Raw genomic sequence first — 21,796 nt, 5'->3', positions numbered from 1 at the left:
CAACACTACCCTCGGAGATGACAAGTCCGAGGTATTCGATGTGGCACCGCTCAAACTTGCACTTTTCCAGTTTGAGGAAGAGCTTCCTCCTTCGCAGCGTTTCCAGCACTTCCTGCACGATGTTGTGGGGACAACTCCGTGTACCGCAAAAAGTCGGATTCTGCGGAATTTGGTCACCAACATGCAGTACATATCCGCTGACGCTCCCGATACTCATTATATCACTATCCAACACTCCATACACTCACTCCATATTTTTCCTTATTTTCCCCATCATTCCCGACAACCCCAAGCAAAATTCCCATGCCCAACCATGCCACCAATTTCACCCCCTCTCCAGACCTCCATACCCACACTCACAACCCAGCCGTTTTTCCACTCGATAGTGATGCTCTACCACCCTTCTTCACCCCCGGAGCATTTCCCAGAATGGCAATCCCATGCCTGGATGGTTCAGCACGGAGTAGAGTCTCACGTGGTCTTGACAGCACCTGTCAATGGCCACATCTCAAGAACTACCCAAATGGGATGAATAGGGGCTCATTGGAAAGCTGGAGATGAGGAGGTTGCTGTCGGGAGGATAGGCGGGCGCTGTGGCAAAGCGTTGCGGAGTTAACTTTTACATTTCCCATTTCGGACCCGTTGTCACATTTTCCCCATTCATTCATATTTCTTTTATTGTTTCTTTGTTCCCAATTGGATATTCATCATTTACGGTTGCCTAACGGCCCATTTACATTCCCCCACTCCATTCATTCCATTTCCAACTCATATAAATAGATAACAGCTTGTACATAACAAGTTAGTATTGAATAGACCCGTGAAGGGACAAGCAGAAGTTGCATCCAAGTGGCAAAGACGCCATCCACGACCCTAACGCCCCCTCTGAGCTAGTTGCTCATGTCTAAGACCCCTCACATCATAATACTCAGCCTTGACGTCCAAGAGAGATGTAGGTGAGTGTTTGTTTGAGGTTTTTGCAGACTCAGTAGCACCAACGAACCACACCCATGCACAGCTACCACCCTCCCCCTTCTCTCTGTCTCGAGTCTAGGTGATAGACCCATTACAACGACCTTCCGATGTTCCTCTAGGGTGGACGTGAAGATCAGGATGTCATCCATGTAGCAGATAACAACCTCTCAGTCAATGAAGTCCTGGAGGATGTCGTTCATCATGGTCTGGAAGGTTGCTGGGGAGTTGCATAGCCTGAAGAACATCACCGTGGGTTTGAACAGGCCCCAGTTGGTTGCAAACGCTGCTTTCCACTCGTTGCCATCTTTGATCTGTACGTTGTTGAACCCCCAGCACAGATCTAGCGCCAAGAAATACTTTGTGTTTTGAAGGTGCATGAGGACATCAGAAATGAGCGGGAGGGGGTACGAGTTCTTGACTGTTATTTCGTTGAGCTTTCGGTAGTCCTGGACCAGGTGCAGGGACCCATCCTTCTTCTTGACGAAGAATATGGGGGCACCCATCGGTGACTTTGACAGGCATATGCACCCATTCCGCAGGTTTTCACGTAGGAACTTGTCCAGCTCTTTCTGTTCCAGTCAGGATAGGGGAAAGGTTTTGCCTCTAGGGAGCTTGGCATCTGGGGTTAGATCAATAGCATGGTCCCAAGGCTTCTGGGGGGGCAGCACGTCAAAGGCTTCCTTCAAGAATACATCCCGGAAGTCTCTGTAGTGCTCGGGCACCAGCTCTTCCAACATCAGCGGTTTCGCCTCCACATCTTGGGCTTCCTCTGCTAGGCATTGGGACGGCATGGTTGTCACCCTTAGGTCATGCCCCCACTCTGGTGGGATTATGGCAGTGTAGATCCTGTCCCCAGGCTCCACTTCGGGGGTCTGCTCAGCGGTTGCTTGCAGCGACTGGCAGGAGGAGGGGCAACGGGACATGATGACCTTCTGCTGTGCCCAGTCAACCTCTGGGTTATGGTGTAGCAGCCACGAGTGCCCGATGATCAGGGACTGCTGCCCTAGGTTTGCCACGGCAAAGTGGGCCCGCTCTGTGTGTTGGCCAAACGTCAACAGGGCTTCCAGCTCTTCAGTGATGGCCTCATTCTCGTTTGGCATTCCATCTACATTGCGCACTGAGATGGGCTGGGGGAGCAGGGTCGTCTCGAGCCCATGCTTCTGGATGAAGTCTGGGCTTATGAAGTTCCCAGTTGTGCCGGAGTCTAACAGCGCTGACATGGCGACCGCGGTGAGGGACAGTAACGTGGTCACTTTTACTTTCATGTTGAGGGAGTGGGGGGACTGTTTGGCAAGCACGTAGATGGCAGGTGGGGAGACGGCCACCTCAAGGGGTGGGCCAGCAGCTTTCATGCCTTTCTTGGTTGAGGATGCAGTTTTCCTCTGTTTCTTAGCAATTACCCAGTGGAATTTGGACAACAGCACGGACTTGCACGTATCTCGGTATTTACACTGGGTACTGTTGCTTGTAGGCAGCCGGGACACATCCCTCACTGGTCACCTTCCCGAAAATCCTCTGGGGGGTCTGCTTCCTCTCCCCCTTCATCTCTTTTGGGTGTCCCCATCAGCTGGCTTCTCAGCCCTTCTGCAAGTGCTCAAAGGTCCTCTGGGTGCATGTGGCGTATTTGGCGAACTTTTGGGAGGGGGCAGTCTCATGCAAAGTGCCCCAGTGCATTGCAGTTGTGGCATAGCCCTCGTCGCGGGTCAGCCCTCGAACGGTCAAGGTCCATTGGCTGAGGGAGCGGAGCTGGGGGGCACAGGGCTGTGGCTGTGGGGGTCACGGGGGCAGCAGTGGATTGCGGCAGGGGTCCAGGTGGCAGGCGTGCAAAGGGCTGGGGGGTTGTCAGTGGTGGTCTTGTGGGGGGAAGGGGCGGTTTAAACAGGGGGAGGTGGGGTTGTGTCGCCTGGAAGCGCCGCCACTGGTTGTCAAGGAGGGTGGCTTCTCGTTTCCATTCTGCCCAAGTCCTTGGCATGTGACGCAGGCGATAGATGCTCTCATGGAGCCGCACATTGATCACTTGTTCAAAGCGGTCTACCAGCCCCATGTCACCTAGCCACAAGGTGGGGCCATGGATCTCGAACTCCTGGATAATCCCACCCACAGAGTCAGTACCTTGCCACAGGGCAGCGAGCTTCTGTCAGGTGGTGGCTTTGCAGTTCGGATCTTGGAACATGGTGTTGAGCTCTGCCATAAAGTCGTCCATAGTGATTGCAGGCAATTCCACCATCAGCAGCGTGATCATGCGCTGTGTTGCCCATGCTCCCACAGCTCCTCCTTTCATGTACGACAAGACGAAGAGGATCTGGGACAGAGTGTCGGGGAACTCTGCTGCACAGACATGGAAATAGATCCCACATTCCGCCTTGAAGTGGTCAAGGTCCTCACTCGCACCAGCGAAGGCGGTGGGTGTGGTGACTTTGGGTGCTGTGGGTTTGGGTTGGGGTGCGGGCGCAGGTGCAGGTGCGGGTGGTGGGTTTTGGATTCTGCTCTCGAGGATTGCTTGCAGTTCCTGGAACCTGGTCAGCAGGTCCTGGTACTGCTCCTCAGTCACCATGCTGGAGGAGGCAGGGGAGACTAGGTTGAAGCCTTCTTCTGCTGTCAGGGACAGTGCAGGAGAGGTGGGGGTAGTGGCATAGCCCCAAGCGCTAGCGGCCTGGGCAGCAGCGGAGTAACGGGAATGTATAGCAAGTGGCCCTCACTCGGGCTCACATCCCTGTCTGGCTTCTTAGGCTGAAGCAGTAGTGATTGTTATTAGGATGAAAGGCTAAACTAAACTAAACTAAGCTGGAGTAAGATACTTGCCTGAAGCAGTTGTTACAGGAATGGGTTCTGGGGAACCCAACCTGAACCGTTTGGCTCACTAATGGAGGTGGCTGCATAGCCATTGGAGGGAGAGCGGAATGGGATGAGTGTCTGGAAGCACAACCTGAGGGTTGGCCAACGGTAACTTGGCACTCCCGGGAGCGTACCAGTAGTGAGTATAACATGGGCTCCTTGAGGGAGCCACCTGTCTGCTAATGGGGACTTGGCACTCCTGGGAGCGTGCTAGTAGTGGGTGTGCCAGGAGTGGTTGGCTAGCGGTGACTTGGCACTCGATGGAGCATACTGGTAGTGTGGGATACTGTCAGGGCATGCCGCACCACACCGCTCCCCGCCCTCTCTTTCTCCTTTCCTCCTTTTCTTCTTTCTCTTCTCTCTCTCTCCTTTCTATCCTTATACAGAGGACCTCTCCCTTTTCCATATTTGTAGCACGGACACATCCGATGTCGAGCACCCCACATGGGTACTGCAATGCCGAATGTGCTGCGCATCCTTACTTGTATTTCTCTTCTCTTACACCCGGGATAGAATGCGGAGTCACCCACGATGACCCGGCTTCGTCCAAGGTCGACGTGGCACCTCCATGTGACCCATTTTCACATGTATATAAACCTAGCCAAAGTGGGACTGAAGAAGCAGCCTTCTTCTCATTCCCGCTTCAGGCAAGTGTCTCAACCTAGTTTAGCTTTTCACCTTAATAACGATACATTCCCGCTTCAGCCTAAAAAGCCGCACAGGGACATCAGCCCGAGAGAGGGTTACCTGCCATACGGTCTCACCATCCCACCACTGCCTGGGCTGTCAATGCCAAGCGTCATGCCACTACCCCCACCTCTTCAGAGCCATTCCTGACAGATACTGGGACTCCCAGAGGGAGTCACCCAGTTGGTGGCTATCGGTGACTTGGCGCTCATGGGAGCATACCGGTAGCAGGAGTTGTTGGGGTAAGCAGGCTGGTGGACCAGTGCACGGTAGTGGGTGACCGTGGGAAGTGGGACCCATGGGTGCGTGGCCAGGCATCCTGGAGCTGCCTGGACCATATCCCTCTCCTAAGGAGATGGGATAGGCTACAGTTCCTGATAGGGAACTATTGGTTGGATGGGAGTGACTGCTCAACCACCTGGTGGACTGGTGGGAGTGGGCAGCAGGAGGTTGGGCATGGGAATGCCCTCCTCGTTGCGGTTTAGTCATGGAAAGGATGAATAGGGAGGTGGACATGGTTCCAGGGTTACAGGTTGAATGTACAGTGGTGGCACAAGGGTGTGATGGTTACAATCGCAGTACAAGGTTTGTGGGTTATGTATTTGATGAGAGAAAACATCTTGGCAATTACCATACATGTCATATGACTTGTATCTATCTAATACAAATGTTATAATGGCCAAGGGAAGTCCCTTGGAAATCAACAAATCCCCCAGCCAGCACCAAAACCCAGTGGGAAAGCTTGGCATGGGGTTTGGCAGAGAATGAAGTGAGAAGAAGTAAGAAATATCTTACCTGTGTACCTGGTCTATAGGAGTCTAGGCCCATTTCCATAGCAAGGGGCCTCAAGGTCTGGTTGCCTGTCATGGACCATAAGATTCTCCATTTCCATAACAGCAGTAGTGAGAAGAAGGCTGCTTCTTCGGTTCTGCTTCAGCTCAGTTTATATACAGGTGGGAACAGGTCACATGCATCAGCAAACCCCCGAAGTTGAGAAAAGTGATAGGAAGCACTTTAATCACTTCTATTTGTCATACCAATGTAATCTATGCATCAATTGAGACTCAAGCAGCTCAATCACAACAATCTCAATGTACAATTACGTACTTTCCTTCCCATGCATGATATGTGAAACCATGGCTTCAACTAGGTTAGGAAATACGCCTATTTGCATCCGATCAACTTCACAGGTTGGCTCCGAATGAATAGCTTCATGGACTTAACATTTTTTTCACTTGGTGACGGTGATGTGGCTCTTATGCATCACTTCTAGTTCTCCAGGTAGGTCCCTTATATTTCTTTCATAGTACATATTTTCCAAGTTACTCATAGCACTCTATGCATAATTACAGGTTGTACGAGCTGCTCAGCCATGTCTGGTGAGTGCTACCCATTAGTACATGTTCACGCACTAATCCCTCATCACCTAAGGGACCTGATAACTCGCAGAATCACCCATCCCACAACTCCTGAATCCAACCATTCCCCAAGCCCCCCATGTCCGACACACATCCGGAATCCTTTGATGAACTGGGCCTTGCCCCTTCTTTTAAATATAAGGCTATGGTGCATAAGTGTCTCAGACTCATGTTAGAGATCTAGAATTTGTATGTACCTATGGCACGTAAGTGTCTGCGCCAACAGTTAGACAGTTTTGCAAAGAATAATAAAATCTATCTCACCTCAGACTCGTGTTAGAGATCTGAGGGAGAGGGAGTCCAAAAAACTCCCTTCTTATACACGAACTACACCAGTGGCGAGCCCGTCGCATAAAGAAGAAAAATGGGGTGCAAAAGACGTGCCCCAAAACTTCACTTCCGCCACCAACAATCAACACCGTCCTCACCACTCCGTCGTCAGAACCGATTGTTGATATTCCAACACCTTCAACTTTGTTTACATTTTGTATTATGTATTTATGCACAGTACATAGAGATCGTGAAATCTGAAATATCACTGCAATCACCCCTGAATTTTAAGTTGGAATTGACTCGATATGGCCTCTTGTAATCAGGGGGCCTTCTAGAATGATATCACGATAAAAATGATTCCTATCATTTCTATCAACTTCGGTGGTTTGCTGATGTGGGGGGTGCCACATCAGCCTGGGTGGAGCTGGGTTATCGTGGATGGCTCTGCAGGCGATCCCGAGTGTCAGAGGGGAGAAGTACAAATGAGGATGTGCAGCATATCTGGTGGTGCAGTGTCAGGGCACACCCCCCTGACCCAGCCCCACCCGGCCCCACTTCACCCGGTACCCCACCACCCAGCCTTCTCCTACCTCCTCCCTCCTTCCTCTTTCTTTCTTTCTCCATTTCACTTCCTCTTCATTTATTTCACTTTCTCTTTATTTTATCTTTATTCTACACAGATGACCTTTCCTTGTATCAATGTACCATTGACCCACCTGCAGCGTGCTCACAACACACCCAGCCTGGGTGCCCCAGGCGACCCCCGCTATGTCCAGCTCACGTGTTCACAGCGGACGCCCTTGGGATCCCCCATGGGGACACCCGGGTGACTACGGCTGTATGCGAGGATGACATGGCACCCATCATGTGACCCAAGCCGCATGTATATAAACATACCTGAAGTGGGAACCGAAGAAGTAGCCTTCTTCTCATCCTTTTCCACTTCAGTCTGAGTGGCCAGGGACTGTCTCCTGAGCCGGGCCCACCAGTATGCATGCCCACTCCACACCCTGCGAGACTTCTAGTGTCGGACATCTCACCCGGGCCTCCTCTACCCCGGACACGTCCCTGACATGCAGTACTCACATGGAGTACTCAGCGTCGGACACATCTGTGCCACATGGGTAAGGGGAGAGGTCGTCCATATAAAGAAAGAAAGGAAAGAAGAGAGACAAAGGAGAAAGGGAAAGAGGGAGGAGAAGGAAAGAGGAGCAATGGGAGGGTGCGGCATGGAGCAGAGCGGTGTGCCCTGACAGGCACCACCTGGTACCCGAGCATGTCATTGGGACTTCTTTGTCTGAGGCACTAAGTATGTAACATGCTCCAGATCTGTTTTTCAATCCTAATGTCCCTTTCTAAGGTACTCTATATCCCTGCTCTCAGTGTCGAAAGAATATTCAGGAGCAAGCATATACAACAACCACATCCAATGACTTCATCTGTTCTATCTGAGCCCCCAGCTGAGTTAGCCATTTGGCTTAGATGATTGTTAGAATAATGATTTTCAGTCCTAAAAGTGCTCAAACATGGCAGCTTAGAATGGCAGTGCAGCGCTAACATACTATATTACAATACAATCCTAACTGTATCGAAAATAAAAAATCCCCAAAATTTGATCATTTTTGAGCTGATTTCTGACAAACATATTGATACCCCATTCACTTGGAAATTGACAGATTCCCTCAAAAATGCAGTAAGTTACAACATATAGAAGTGAGAGAACTGTAACTAACCTCAGTCTCAAGCAATATGTGCGAGAACTGAGGAAAAGGGAAACTAATTCAAAAGATTGAATGTAGTTTGTGGCCTTCGCGGATTAGTCCGAAGTGACCAAAATAAGTAAGAAAAAGGTGTTGTGACCAAGTAGTCACGCCACTGCGGGAATGTGGCTGTCCGGGCGAGTTCCCTCGCTCGGATGTGGGAATGTGGCTGTACGAAAACTCGTCCACACGGTTCCTCCAACAGGGATGCCCGAACCCGCCAACGGTGGAGGCGACCTAGCCAGCGAAAATGATGACGACATAGTCGATGAAAGCGAATTATTGTCAGACGAGGAAAAGGCAGCTGCTGATGCAGCTGGTTGGGAATCGGGCTCCGTTTCCGGTTCATCAGATCTCTAGCTGAAGTGGAAGGCCACGTCGATGCCACCGCAGTCCCCGAACCCTTCGCACCTTTTCCTCCGCCACCTTCGTCAAGGGCGCCGTCATTTGTTCCAGTTGCCCCAGCTGGCCCTCCTGTCATCCCTCTTGGCGACGACCTTGATCCTGATGGCCCTGCCAACATTCCAAACGACGCAAGCATCCTGGTGCAGCTCGCTTTCGGACATTTCCGAAAGGAGAAACTATGCGCTGATCTCCAACAGAAAGTACACGACTACTATTTCTGTGACTAGAAATATCACTAGAAATATCAAGAGAAACCACAGCTTGAAATGCAGCAACCAAGCAATTCAGTTACCCATCAAGTGAAATAAGACTGGTAAGATAGAAATGATATCAGCAAGAGATTGTCGCATCAATGAGCCCCGTTACGGTTCGGGGAAGTGTGCACCCATCTTGAGCAGCGGATATGGTCTTCCCTGGGCCAGGGTGCGAAGATGAACATATTGATAGATTATTGATATCAGAAGGCTTACGTATGTAAGTCGTCCTGATCGCAATTCGATATCATTATAACATTGGATGATTGTGGTCGCAATCGACTCTCCTCCTGCAGCTACTTCTATCTTTTGTGCTCTTTGTCTGGAATGATGCCTTCTCTCACATCGCCAGCCAAGGTTCTAGTAACTGGTTCAAATGGCTTTATTGCCGCCTGGATCGTCCGAGTTCTCATCGATCGAGGTTACAACGTCATCGGAACGGTGAGGTCAGCGCCGAAGGGAGACTATCTGAAGAAGCAGTTTGGAGATAAATTTGAATTTGTTGTCGCCAAAAATCTCGAAGTGCGTTGGTTATCACTCATTTAGGGCTCGAATAGTGAAAAATGGTGTTACAGGAGAATGCATTCGACGAAGCTGTGAAATCCACGAACCCTGATGCCATCATCCACGCTGCCACACCCATGGATGTCTCTGGCGATCCTCAATCCGTCATTGGGCCAGCCGTGGAGGGGACTCTTGGGATTCTTCGAAGCGCTCAACAATTTGGGTATGGAGCAAGTCATCTTCAAAGGGCACTCCTAATCAAATGGAGACCAGGCACAACATCAAGCGAATAGTAATTACATCTTCCATAGCATCCATACTGGAATCGAAAGATGTCCCATCATACACCTTCACGGAGGTAAGCATGACGAACAATGATTCCCCCTAGCGATATTGAGGCTTTTGCTTCAACAGGACGACTGGAACTCGAAGTCTGAGGGAATCATCGAGCGGGAGGGAACGAATGCACCAGGAGAGCAGAAGTATGCAACAAGCAAGACCAAGGCTGAACAAGCTGCTTGGAAGTTCATTAACGAAAATAAGGGCTTGCACTTTGATCTGACTACTATCTTGCCTAGTGTGGTGCGCTTTTCGTTTCTAAAGATCATTGGCTGGAGTTGACCTGGGTTTTGCTGCATCAGGTCTTTGGGGTGCGTCGGTGTAGTGCATAACCGCCCGTTCTCTGGCGCTGATCTACAGCTGTATTCACTTGTAGCCGATCATACATGAGGTGAGCAAATATAGAGAAAACCTGGGACGTTTACTCTTGGTTAATTCGATTCAAAGGTCAAGGATGTGTCTGCCTTGAATGCAACTATCGCGTTGTTCCGTCACTGTATCTTCAATGGCACTCTGGACTTCTTTTCTAACAATTTCGTGGACGTCCGAGATGTCGCTCTTGCGCATGTCCTGGCCCTAGAGGTACCAGAGGCAGGTGGAGAGCGCATTATTATATCCAGCGCACCTTTCTTCTACCAGCAATCGAGTAAGTTCTTGTCCTCCTTCCTCGTATGGAAGATTTGATGTTGGAATTTCTCACCACTCCGCGAAAACGTTACTCTGTTCACCAGTCGATGCATTGATTGAAGCCAGATATAAAGTCCCTCCCCGTGAGCCGCGGGAGGACACTTCAGTTCCACATGCGGCCATCATGGACAACGCAAAGTCGAAGAAAATCCTGGGGATCAATTATCGAGATTTCAAAGAGACCTCCGTGGATACATATGCCGAGTTGCAGAGGCGATTCCCAGAATCGTTCCCTTAAGCAGTCATGTAGCTCATCTTCTTGTGATGGAAAAGATTTCACAAGACGGCAGTTCGAATTGCTTGTACCACGCCACAAGATCGGTCTACTAGCTACAATTTAGACCTCATTCGGAGACTGCTTTGTGGAAATAGGTATCACCAAACGGATGAAAACAAAGTTGTGGATGTTGAGCACAGACATAATTGTCAAAACCAAATCGGCCATGCATCCTTGTAAGAATCTCGACAAAGTTTGGTTCCGACTCAGGAGTGATGTGACCATGACGGATAAAGAAGTCTATGAAGACTGCGAACCGGGTCACTTTATTGATCTTCGTGAGTAATACACATACCTAAAGCACAGGTTGGCGGGAACAGACCCTTCCTAAGTTTGTCGAGCACATCGTCCACCGAAAGAAGCTAATAAAGGCATGGAGCAAGAAGGTGTGTGTTGGGTAGAGCTGAACTGACCTCAAACCGTTCTACTTCACCATCTAAAGGTTTAAGTTCTGGGGCATCCACCCCTACTGGCACAACCAAATCGTAGACGTATTGCGTCTTTGGTTTGAGCCATCCCTTCGACGATCTGATAGGAGCCCGCACCTGTATGTGGCACACTAACGATGTTTTGTCGGTCACTCACTGGAAGAAATAGGATATTGCTCCGGTAGCCCGGAGGTATTTGCGGACGAAACTTTCTTCGAGCGAAGCCTCCTCCATGCACTCTTTCACCAATGCGTCTGTTGGAGTCAGTCCATACGGTATTCCACCGGCAACGGTGTTATCTGGGCAACCCGGCCAACTAATTACATCCTGTCAATAGCGACGTAGCAGCTTCACAAGTGATTGCTGACGTTTTAGTTTTTGCTCTTATTGGGACCCATATTTTCTGCTCTCCCTCCAAGTACATCGTCATGTGGCAGCCCTACAATTTGATCATTAGCTAGGTGTTTCGAAGAGAACACCTTGCTCACATATGTTACGAGCCCGAAAATAGTGCAACAAGCACGCTCGAGAAGAAATGCGATATCTGTATTATCCGAACCCGTCCTTTTAAATGGGTCATAGTAGATTGGATAAAGCTCATCCCTCCAGAGTGACCCGCCGATGACATCGCTGAAGAGTCCGCTGTTGCGCCATTCTCTGCATAGCACATCAAGCGCGTCGCTACGCTTACGCGGTGAGTCAAGATTACGGACAAAACGAACTTCCCGTCCTGGTACATGCAAACATTCAGAGGATTCGACGATATCAAAATTAACTATCAAAGCTTCAGTACCTGTCACATCAAATACGGGGTTGCCTGTTTTCTGCTGCAATACGTCAACCACTGGGGATCGAATCCACCCAATCCTGACCTCGACCCCTTGTGGCGGAGTAACATAGAACGGGATGGGATTGTCGACTTCACTGCCCTCATCCACACGGCGGAAATTGTCGCAACGCTCAACAAGTGGCAAGAATGAAAACATTGCTGGCTCCCTCACTGGTGAATTCGACAATCGGCGAGTATGGCGCGTCAGCGCAAAGCCTGAGGACTTCGTATGGTGTAGTTCAGCGCTGCGAGCGGCAGTCCCCGACCTCGCGCTCGGAACGACTGGACACCGAACGGGCACAACAAGTTTGACCATATATCAATGACGATCCGCCTCCCCCACTCCAGACCATCGAGCCAGAGTCGGGATTGCGAGCGGCAGTTCAAATCAATAATTAAAACTGTATGGTCTGACTACTACCTATGCAAGATTCCTCCCGTTAGTAACACCTAAGCAGTCATAGTCGATGCATGGCGCTCGATGCTATGCGGCACTCGGCGGCTGCAAGAGGGAAATGTTTTGTGATCCAAACCGTCAACACCACCGCACCAGCCACCAGGACATCTTCATCATTGAACGTAGAGCAAATTTTCACCTTGTTGCTACCTAATTTCGCGTATGTCAAAGAAGACCGAGAGGACAAGAAAGTCCAGGAAGCCCCTTCAATCCGTGTGCCAGGCCGGTGGAGAAGATCTCCCATAACATGGGTCAAGGGTCATTAGAGCGGCGTAAAAATGGTTTAAGGGAATACCACGAGGGATGGAACACAAATGAGTCATGATATTTCCACGTAGTCGACGCGATTTATTCCCAAAGAATAAATCCCTTGCCAGTTGGGCTGGAGGGGCGCTACCATTGAGCCCATCTGGTTCACCGTGACGGGGAATTGCTTTATTTAGAAAAGCCTCCAAAATAAGTTATTTGTAATGAGGTTTGCCTATCCATGGACTTGAAGCTGGCAGGACAGTCAACGTATGTGCTTGAGGCGTTCGAAGGCAAGTGAAGGAACTGAATGTGAGGGGCAATTACATATCACGGAAGTACCCAGTATCGACTGCGACCCATTTGGGTTCAGGACACAAATGCCGACACACACAACGCTAGAGCTAAGACCAGTGAGTCTGGGATTTCATAATTTATGGGTGAATTTGCATCAGGTACCCACACTACTTACCCCAGGAGACCACGGCAGGCCCATTGTCGGTGTTGGGTCACGACCCAGGCAAGCAGTATCTAATAACCATGAGCCTTAGGTTCGCGGTCGTACAAAAGGCAAGGGACATATAAGTGTGAAAATCGTCAGGATCCGCACTCAATGATGTCAGCGCGCATCAATGGCTTGCCGTAGCACAGGGTCACTGGGCTGTGGCAGTGGAGCTCCACTTTGTGACGCACTCGTGGCACGCCGTGCCTGATCATCACCTATCGTGAGGAAGGTCCTATATGTAACGACTCCTTCCTATTAATTCTCCGCAGTATTGAATTGTGCACCACGAAGGGTGTCTATTCATTAAAGCAGCACTTCCACGTTGGGGGAGGGGAGGGTTAGGACGGGTGAAATAAGCGCAGTTGCTCTGGCCTCGACGAGGTGAACAGTCCCATCCTTTCATTATTCATCAAGTAGTTCGGATTACCGCTTTAAATCGCTAAAATGTTACCGCATTCCGTCGCAGTTTCGTCAGCATCCATGATGTTCCAGACCAGCTTAGCTATGCAGAATCGCCTTGAAAGATGCAAAAACCGTAACTCTAGTGTCTCGGGACATATGTGCTGAGATATTGCGCTCACGGACTCGAAATCGGCGGACGAAACTGGGCTCGAAGCATTTCCACTCCGGAATGCAAATTGAGATAACAACCGCACCGAAGCGGTATCCCCTTTTTGTATTAATTAACTACGAACCTGTTCCTCAAAATTTGAAAACTTGGCCTCCCGAAATACTGGGCTATTCGGGTGCTCAACCCGCCAAACCCAAGTCCGCATATAGGACATCGAGGCAAGCCAGTGCCCTCGCGGCATATTTTCTAAATCCCGAGCCCATACAAAACGCTGATACCTGCACACCTGTCTTTCATCCACTTCCCTGAGAATGTGTAGCATCGAGCCTAATCCCAACGTGTCTGGGATCGGTATACGAGTCTCTTTCTATGCTACCAGCACTATTATCTCCTTGCTGCGATTTGGGAGGGGTTATACGGAGCTGTGCGATGCTTTGGCTCAGGGCGCCGGTGTGAACGCGCTAGCCTTGCTGGTGGGTTCTGCACACCCACGCTAACAACCGCGCCTTGACCAGTGATTAGATTGTCGCAATTGTGCAAACCGTATCGAAAAAACTGGATCTCTTTCATGCCCTTATTATATCCCATATTAATGGTTATTTCGGGATAATATTATTCGTGCACCCTCTATACTACCGCGCTCCCCCAAAGCAACTGGCTTTCTACTGGGTGACGGTACGTTTATTATGGATATCACATCTCTACAGGTCAACATGTTGTACATTCTAGATATGGATTCTTCAGACTGTCCATTCTGCCTGGGCGGTATATCTTATGGTGAACGCTCCAAGATTCGGGCCCGACCCAGAGTGTAATGACAGCGTAATCTATCTCATGCTCGCCTGGAAAGTTCGAGTCACCGCCCTTTGGTTCAGGGCATTAGGGATCGCGGTAATAGGCGTGTCAAATCTGGCAGCGCTGTATGCAACGCCTTGGATCATCAAGTCCATTTTTCGTTTGCTCAAGGGCTCGTTGACCCGGCAAGCGGCGCATGAGCGGGATCCGTCCTTCGAGCTTCCATACTTTTCGGGGACTAACCCACATCCGACGTTTGACACTCCCACAACACCATATATTGATCAACATTCATCACAAAATCCAAGACTACAGCCAACTCCCCAGGCCGTGGCCAATGCTGACAAGGTTCTGCATTTCTGTGGCGCCCTCGGGCGTCTGATCGGTACCGCATATGGTGTCATCTCGCTGGAACTCACCGTCCACTTCAATCACGTACAACCCGGCGAGAATGTGTGGAATTTTGGACAGCTTGTCGCAGTAGTCATTCTCGCTGGGAATACCCACCAATTTGTTCGTTTCTATCTGAAAAAACGCGAGGAGGGGGTCCCACCAGTGACCATCATGGACTGAAGAGTGAGTTTGCATCCTCATGGCCATACTGTATCCTCATCAGTTCTAGCCGTTATGATGGGTCGCAAGGCGAGGCACCAGTCTACCATATTTCTGGAGATTCATAAGAAATGCAGGCTCTGTTATTTATGAAGGATCCATGTGCTCAACGATTTTTTTTTCACCTCTGCTAGCTACTGTATCCCTCCCGACAAACTGTACCAACAGCCTTTGTCTCGCGCCCAAGCCAGCATCGGTTTTGTGGATAGCCTTTCTTGGCATTTCGCGTGTCTGTTATTCTGCATTCAAGCTGCCTGAAGTTCGAACTGACGAATCATCATGAGCTTCCCGCTCCCCTGATACGCTACATAATTAGTTGGAGATATAAAAATAGCAACGCAATATAATAAGTGGTCGATTGAGGTAATCGAGCTTAAGTTTCCCAGTTGCACCGATGAACGCGTGCGGCCCAACTTACGATTCACCTTGCCAAGCTGTTTCATTCCCAGCTTTTACGCGAGCGGCTCGTACTCGAAGCGCCCAACAAACCGTTCATGGGCGCTCATTTACATATTTCCCTTTTTGGCGCGACAATACATCAAATCGGCTAACACCAATATAGCAACAACATTACACTGGAGGACAAGGGCGCTTACGTTGTAGGCAGACTTGAACGATTGCGAGCACACGAAACATCTTGATGAACCACGGAAGATATCATTAAATCATGCGCAAGTACGAACGTAACTTGGGAAAAATTAGGGGCGGGATAAGGGGAAATGGTTTGCAAAGGCAAAATTGTAACAATCGTACGGGCGCAAGCTAGCCAGGGAAGGCTCAAAGGAACAAGGCCTCAGTGACAGGGTGGCATTGAACCATTTCGTGGAACAATCAGAAAAGAGGGGGAAAAAAGGTTTTTAGTGTGCATAAATGAGGCAAATGTCGATCCAAACTGATCAACATTTGCCACCGAAGAACAAGAGGTGACGATGGTAGCGGATGGGAATATAGGGACGGGTGTTTTGTGGGTGAAGAAGCAAAACAAGGGACAAGTTTGATTTAATTTTTTGTATATTTTCTCGAATCACGTTTGTGGTAGGAAATGTCGGCGAACGACAGATGGGAGAGGGAATAATAATGGTTGGCCATCGGATGGAATTGTCAGGGAAGTGTTCCTTGGAGTTGCCATGCCCAGTCACTGGAACAGAGTAAAAATTATCAGGACACTCCCTCACATGAAGAGATAACGTTGCAAGGGCAATAACCGCAGTTGACCGTGCACGTCCAACAATGCAAACTGAGGACAGGCGGAAAGAATGCATGGGGAGATCCGCGCGAACGTGTGGGAGTTGGAAGTAGATGGTATGGATGATATAAGGTGACAATCGACACCGGACGAGAAGGCGTTAGAGACCAAGGAGCGGAGTAAGGAAAGAGAGGGATAAGCCAAAATCGCCATAGAGCAAAGAGAGAACAAAAACCAGGGAAAAAAGAACTGGCTGGTTCGTTACAATGGAAAAATGACATATTTTAAAATGTGTGTGATTGGAGATCGCTGAACGAAAGCGGTGGAAAGCAACGGGAAAAAGGGGAACCATAATGGATGAGTCGTTATCGTCTATGAGTTCCGCGTTCACAGACGCTCAGGAGGACTGGAAATGGGGCAGAGGCAAAAATGAAAAAAGGGGGGAAAACACAGAAGAACAAGCGGAAAAAGGAATTGTTTATGTACGCGCAAGCCAAACGACCAGTGTGACGAGATGGAGAACCGCGGTGATAAATCTTCGGAACCCGCTGGATTTCGGCCGACGATTAACGACCTGGTCCCAAAGTTGGAGCATATGAATCCTTGGGATGCGCGAGTGAAAACTCTCCACATTATAATGTCCATCTCGAATGAGCCCCACAAGAAATCGATGAGGGAAGCCAGAGGTCGATATTTGAACAAAACCGAAGGGCGGCCCGATGCAATAATTAGTGCTTGGAGCGAAAGAGAAAACACAGAAGAGAGACTAGAGGCATGCGGGGAATCGAAGCACCAATGACCAAAATTCATACAGTGTTGAGGCAGCGTGATCTAAGACCTTTTCGGAAATACTTGCACCGGCAGCGCTGCTGCGGTACAACAATGTCAAGTGGCCTTGACCCTGAGAGTCGGTGTCGAATGGTCTGTCAACGTTGGTGCCACGGGAAGAGGATATCAGATGCGATAATTGAAACTGAATGGTGAACAATCCTAAATAGCTGATACGAACTGAGAGAGACGAAATAAACGAGAAGATGGACGACAACGGAAGTATTCGGATTGTCCGAGCAACACAAGAGGTGGCGAGAAGGACCGCGGCAACTGTAATTTGAGCTCACACTGCTCGAAACATACCAGTAAGGGCGTTCCAAGGTCCGCCGACGTGATGGCCTTCTGCAATACTACGAGGTAGACGGGTGGTGTCGTACCAAGATCGGTCAGACTCGAAAGGGAGGAACGGTATGCGCGTGGCAGTGGTTCCACGAGATGTCATCACTACTTCATCATTGCCCTTTCTGGACCACCTCGAAACTCGCCCGCCTCCCTCTGCGAATGCCAAGTTATTACCAACTTCGTGAGGCGTATTGTACCGGCGATGGTGGGGATGGAAATCTATTAGGGGTTCGGCGGAAGCGAAAGGGGTATTATCGACGAACCCTGAGTGTTGATATTGCTGATGACAGGTGGGAGCGGGGGGAATAGGAGCAACAGGAGGTCGCTGAACTGCCTCGTAAGATGGACGGGGTCTAGGTGGTTGAGGCGAGTCCAAAGCCGTATCGGTAGGATCCCAGATACCAGGGATTCGAGGGAAAAGGTCACGATGAATGGTGTGAGGACGGCACGACCCAGCATCACGGTTCAAGGTCTCGCTAAACTCGCCACGAGTCTCGGGAAATGACACAGTACGAGTATGCCAAAGCATCTCTAAACGAGGATGAATTTCTTGCTGGGATGCATCGAAACATCCTACACTAGGATCCAGATCATCGAGGAGGGGTGATTCACAGGACGTAACGGCAGGAAAGGTGTCAAACTCGATATCATTACCGTTAACCTCGGCAATGAGCTCGTCTAAGACTTGAACGGGCTTCTTCACGGCACCATTCGCAAGGCGATATTCCCTCTCACTACCAATCGTGTGAATCGTAGACAGCTCCCGTCGCCTGAGTTGACTTATCCATGCCAGCCATTCATCGGGCTGCGGCCCAAGTACCCAGGAAAAAATAGCAAGGGCTTTCATTTCAAGTGAGCGCATGGATGCCATGCTTAGCCCAGTGACCTCGTGCCTAATTCAAACCAGTATCAGAGTGATTCGGACCTGAATCAGGAACTAAAAACACACCAAGTCTTCGTTGTGAAGGTATTATCTTCCAACCACTTATTGCTTAACGTAAGACCAAGAACGAGAATCCGCCAAGGGATCTCATTCCGAGAGGAAAGAAGGTCGTCGCGGAAGGCACGCTCCATTTCGGACAAATTGTCATAGTCGGTCCGACGAATGGGAAGACGATGGATATACCAAAGAGCCAATATCAACGACGCGGCAGATGCAGAGACTTGGTAGATGGTCTGTTGGACAAACCGCCGAAAAGGAGGAGGCACCATGCCACCAGAGAACGAAGGGGACCGGCGGAGAAACACTCGACCTGGTGATGGAGGTGCACTTAGAAAACATATGAGCACTTGTACCTCCGGTAGGAGACATAACGAAAATAGACCTACTCATTTGAGACTAGAAAGGAGCAGACGTCCCAAACACTGTCACTCATCCAATCCGCGAGATTGACGCCCGCGTTAGCCCTTGCTTGTTCGTTGGCGGCTTTGAGCAGCTCAGATGGTGATGGGATAAAGTTTGTTGGAGGGTCATCGTTCGGCGGTGTCAGAGCCTCTAATCCCCGGGTCACCGGAGCAGGCCGAGGGACAACGAGTTGCTCGGGCACGATGTCGGGCATAGGAACCTCAGACGCAGCAGGTGCAAATGAGCCATAAACATGCTGGTGTTTGTGAACCGGCAGATCCTCGTACTGGGGGTAAGGAGGCAAGTTACCGGGAACGGGAGGCCAAGGCGCCATATTAGCGGAAGTCTCGCGGAATCGGTCATTGACTACCCTGTACTCCCTGCGCACGTACGAGTCATGCTCGTCCACGCTGCAGTTGTCCTCGCCGAAAGAAGGGGTAGGAGGATAACCATGAGGCGAAGGAGGCCAACTCGGAGTGTTCCGGCGCTTATTGGGAGGGGTGATATGGAAACCAGAGGCGACGGCGGCGCCCGAATGCAGCACGTAGGGATGAGAAGCACCGTACCTCTCTTGGGGAGCTAGACTGGCTCCATAAAGGACGTCAAAGGGCACGTTGTCCTCGGCAACGGTGAAAGGACGATGATGACCACTGTTGAATGGTGGCATGATAGCCGCGTGTTGAGGCAGAACGAGGCGATCAATGTCGTCAAATGTAGACGCAAGAGGGTGGACGATGCCCTTGGGGTGCGCAGCTTCACGACGCTGCAGGTAAGACTGAGGCTGCGGGCGTAGCTGCTGGCTTTTCTTGAGAGAGGTTACGTTGATGGCTGCAGACGGGGCCAAGGCCGTTGGGACAGGCATTTCAAGCAACTTGCGTTGTGATAAAGGAGACTCTTGCGAGTCGGGGCGACAAACAGACTCGGACTGCTTGCCGAATGGCCGTTGATCGCTGTGGATTGAGTGATCAAAGGGGCCGAAGTGGAGTCGTATCGAAGTCGTGAAAATTGAAGAAAAATCTAGGAGGCCGAGCGGGGATATGCGATCTTCAAGAACGCAGGGTTGGAGATTGCTAGCCAAGTACGCCGGGTCCAATTAAGGACTGCGAACGAGGAGATAGCTGCACAAGAGTCGGAGGGAGGAAAGGGGGGTCAAAGGCGAAGTGTTGTCTGTGTCCAGGTTACACCTGACTTGCAAATCAGTGCACAGATCTTTTGGGACAGCCCAGCAGGATCCGATGACAGATTGCGAAGGGGGCTACCTACGCAGAGGAACGCGGTGAGGAAAAGGAAGAAAATGGAAATGATCCCCCTCTGTTGCGGACGGAGGGAAGGTAAGGAAAAGAAACAACCAGGGCCTTCCAAAAATTAACTCATTCGGCATTATCCGAATTCGGAGTCATCGCAAACCTGCACTTCGAACCTGAATCTTTTCATCACCCTGTGATCTCAACAACATCCAATTTCGGGGTTCAAAAAACACAGTAGTAGTGATTACTATTCACAGCGGTTTAGGGGATGAGAGATGAAAAAACGTAGTATAGCTGAGAATTATCGAGAGAACGACCGAAAAAAAGTGTTAAGTGACATGTGAAGCCGGGTTCCAAAAAGCGGGACGGATGATAAATGAATGCGCAGAAACAACCCGAACGTGCTGCCGGCACGCAGCATGTCCAACAAACAAAGACAATTGCCTGCTGATGATGAGTCCTCTCAGAATGTCTCTTCCTCCTCCGCACCTGGCTGGGCCTGGTCCGGCACTTCGAAACCCTCCTAGCAAAAGCAGCAGACAACAAATATCGATCAATATCGATCAAGCGAAATGCCCTAATCCAGTCGATCTCACCTCGGTCTGCCATGCAACATCCGGATCCCATCGTGAAGCACACCGCAGGAACAATGATCGATCAGCCTCTCAAGAGAAGGAGTATATCAATTCACTTACACTGTATAAGATTTTTTGGATTTCCCTTAAAGTTGGATCATCCTGACTTTGGGCTTCAAGTACTTCTAGCTGGTTCTGACACAAGATCTCGATATCCCGTAACTTATCGGACAAGGAGTGTTATAAGATCATCACTGAATTGAGGCATTGAACCATTCACCTTCGCGAAGTAAAAATCCCTTTCCTTCTCCAGCCCTTCCATTTGGACATTCGCCTCACGCAGCTGATTCTGCAAATTGAGAACGAACTCGTTTGATGCAGCTGAAGACCCGGCGCGGACTATCGCCGCAAATGGCACGGTGTTGACAGGATGAGGCAAGGTGTGTGGGTCATGGAGAAACTCAGTACAAAAAAAGCACTGAGGCGCTCACCTCCCGAAGGTGTCCTTGTAGCCGCTCGATTCGTTGCCGCGCCAACTACCGGAGGTCGTGACACAGGGGCAATAGTAGCAGGTGTATCCAGGGTAACGCCTTTTCGTCGAGCGATCGCATCGTAAGGCTGGCCACCATAATTTTGATCCCAATACTTTTTCAACCACTGAAGGAACTCAAGGTTATCCCTTAACATATGGTTTAGTGCCATTTGAGTCGCAGAAGACGCCCGATACGAAGATCGTAATGAGCGCAACGATGCCACAATAGGGACCCGATCGAAACGTCAAACTCACTGCATCTTGCATTTAACGAGTCGCTCCACCGGTATTGGCTGGATATCATGACGAACCTACATCACCAAAGCGCGTCATCGCCCCCCAAACAAGCGCCACCTACCTTATCTATCTTATGCGCCTTGAAAACATTTTGCAGAATTTTGTAATTAGCTAAAAACTCATATTCGTGCTTCGCATTCATCTTGACACGAGACATTGGCACGTCGCCTAACGGTGAACGAGCCAAACACAGCATACACGGCATGACATGACATCGAAGGATGGTTTATTAGCATGCGAGCGCGACATGATTAGCAGAGCGCTCCAACGCACCATAGATTGAATCTATAATCTGACAGTACGCGCCTCCCGTCCCACATTGTTCTATTTTCACGTAAGAGGTCTGCAGAAGCTCGTTGAGCCACGCTAAGAGTTCAGTTCTCGATTCGCCCATGGCTGCTCGATTTGTGGATATATCCAAATGAATTCGGCTTAGCTGCCTCCGGATGCAAAATTCCGTGTTTGTTTGAAGTCCTAGAAGCTTTTGAGACAATTTACAGCAGGGCATAATTGCCGAATAAGCATCTGTTTCTCATGTAGCCTAGGTGCTTCTCAGAGTTATGTGGTAAAAGACTCAGCGCCGT

At 49.9% G+C, this 21,796-nt stretch overlaps 7 protein-coding genes across 7 annotated transcripts; 2 read left to right on the top strand and 5 right to left on the bottom strand.

Moving 5' to 3' along the window:
• Positions 1-7,932: 7,932 nt before the first annotated feature.
• On the bottom strand, positions 7,933-8,832 carry EI90DRAFT_1855570 (uncharacterized protein). The gene has a single exon (XM_039052269.1). It carries the CDS (start codon positions 8,487-8,489, stop codon positions 7,965-7,967), a length of 525 nt encoding a protein of 174 aa, XP_038913260.1. The 5' UTR covers positions 8,490-8,832; the 3' UTR covers positions 7,933-7,964.
• Positions 8,766-10,640, top strand: EI90DRAFT_3156366 (uncharacterized protein). Its single transcript, XM_039066048.1, has 8 exons — positions 8,766-9,129; positions 9,183-9,334; positions 9,385-9,469; positions 9,526-9,693; positions 9,753-9,761; positions 9,827-9,841; positions 9,898-10,096; positions 10,182-10,640. Exons 1-8 carry the CDS (start codon positions 8,935-8,937, stop codon positions 10,373-10,375), a joined length of 1,017 nt encoding a protein of 338 aa, XP_038913259.1. The 5' UTR covers positions 8,766-8,934; the 3' UTR covers positions 10,376-10,640.
• EI90DRAFT_2929093 (NUDIX hydrolase domain-like protein) lies at positions 10,482-11,828 on the bottom strand (the record flags this gene model as incomplete). Its single annotated transcript, XM_039054979.1, has 6 exons — positions 10,482-10,663; positions 10,710-10,776; positions 10,828-10,942; positions 11,000-11,158; positions 11,211-11,281; positions 11,331-11,828. The coding sequence occupies 6 exons, from the start codon at positions 11,826-11,828 to the stop codon at positions 10,482-10,484; spliced, it is 1,092 nt and encodes a 363-aa protein (XP_038913258.1).
• Positions 11,829-13,761: 1,933 nt separating this feature from the next.
• EI90DRAFT_3127436 (uncharacterized protein) lies at positions 13,762-14,818 on the top strand (the record flags this gene model as incomplete). Its single annotated transcript, XM_039064014.1, has 3 exons — positions 13,762-13,923; positions 13,973-14,125; positions 14,180-14,818. 3 exons carry the CDS (start codon positions 13,762-13,764, stop codon positions 14,816-14,818), a joined length of 954 nt encoding a protein of 317 aa, XP_038913257.1.
• A 1,130-nt stretch (positions 14,819-15,948) lies between these two features.
• On the bottom strand, positions 15,949-16,289 carry EI90DRAFT_3068767 (uncharacterized protein). The gene has a single exon (XM_039061114.1). It carries the CDS (start codon positions 16,254-16,256, stop codon positions 16,029-16,031), a length of 228 nt encoding a protein of 75 aa, XP_038913256.1. The 5' UTR covers positions 16,257-16,289; the 3' UTR covers positions 15,949-16,028.
• Positions 16,290-17,316: 1,027 nt separating this feature from the next.
• On the bottom strand, positions 17,317-18,469 carry EI90DRAFT_3068766 (uncharacterized protein). The gene is made up of 3 exons (XM_039061113.1): positions 18,166-18,469; positions 17,480-18,109; positions 17,317-17,393 (listed from the first exon to the last, which is right to left on the bottom strand). Exons 1-3 carry the CDS (start codon positions 18,426-18,428, stop codon positions 17,387-17,389), a joined length of 900 nt encoding a protein of 299 aa, XP_038913255.1. The 5' UTR covers positions 18,429-18,469; the 3' UTR covers positions 17,317-17,386.
• Positions 18,470-20,473: 2,004 nt separating this feature from the next.
• On the bottom strand, positions 20,474-21,606 carry EI90DRAFT_2929253 (calponin homology domain-containing protein; the record flags this gene model as incomplete). The annotated part of the gene is made up of 6 exons (XM_039054982.1): positions 20,474-20,605; positions 20,664-20,782; positions 20,875-21,062; positions 21,171-21,208; positions 21,274-21,380; positions 21,486-21,606. The coding sequence occupies 6 exons, from the start codon at positions 21,604-21,606 to the stop codon at positions 20,474-20,476; spliced, it is 705 nt and encodes a 234-aa protein (XP_038913254.1).
• Positions 21,607-21,796: the final 190 nt, after the last annotated feature.

This window comes from Cantharellus anzutake (assembly GCF_015039405.1).
Source record: "Cantharellus anzutake strain C23 chromosome Unknown EI90scaffold_43, whole genome shotgun sequence".
NCBI lineage: Eukaryota > Fungi > Basidiomycota > Agaricomycetes > Cantharellales > Hydnaceae > Cantharellus > Cantharellus anzutake.
The sequence above is the reverse complement of the archived record's forward strand: the minus strand, read 5'-3'. Positions and strand labels throughout refer to the sequence as shown.

Excerpts from the sequence above, each read along its gene's own strand:
- EI90DRAFT_1855570 (XM_039052269.1), bottom strand. The coding sequence starts at position 8,489 with ATGCTTGCGTCGTTTGGAATGTTGGCAGGGCCATCAGGATCAAGGTCG.
- EI90DRAFT_3156366 (XM_039066048.1), top strand. The coding sequence starts at position 8,935 with ATGATGCCTTCTCTCACATCGCCAGCCAAGGTTCTAGTAACTGGTTCA. Across the intron at positions 9,130-9,182 it reads TTGTCGCCAAAAATCTCGAA|GAGAATGCATTCGACGAAGC; the intron begins GTGCGTTGGTTA and ends ATGGTGTTACAG. Across the intron at positions 9,335-9,384 it reads CGAAGCGCTCAACAATTTGG|GCACAACATCAAGCGAATAG; the intron begins GTATGGAGCAAG and ends AATGGAGACCAG.
- EI90DRAFT_3068767 (XM_039061114.1), bottom strand. The coding sequence starts at position 16,256 with ATGGCGATTTTGGCTTATCCCTCTCTTTCCTTACTCCGCTCCTTGGTC.
- EI90DRAFT_3068766 (XM_039061113.1), bottom strand. The coding sequence starts at position 18,428 with ATGGTGCCTCCTCCTTTTCGGCGGTTTGTCCAACAGACCATCTACCAA. Across the intron at positions 18,110-18,165 it reads ACCTTCACAACGAAGACTTG|GCACGAGGTCACTGGGCTAA; the intron begins GTGTGTTTTTAG and ends GGTTTGAATTAG.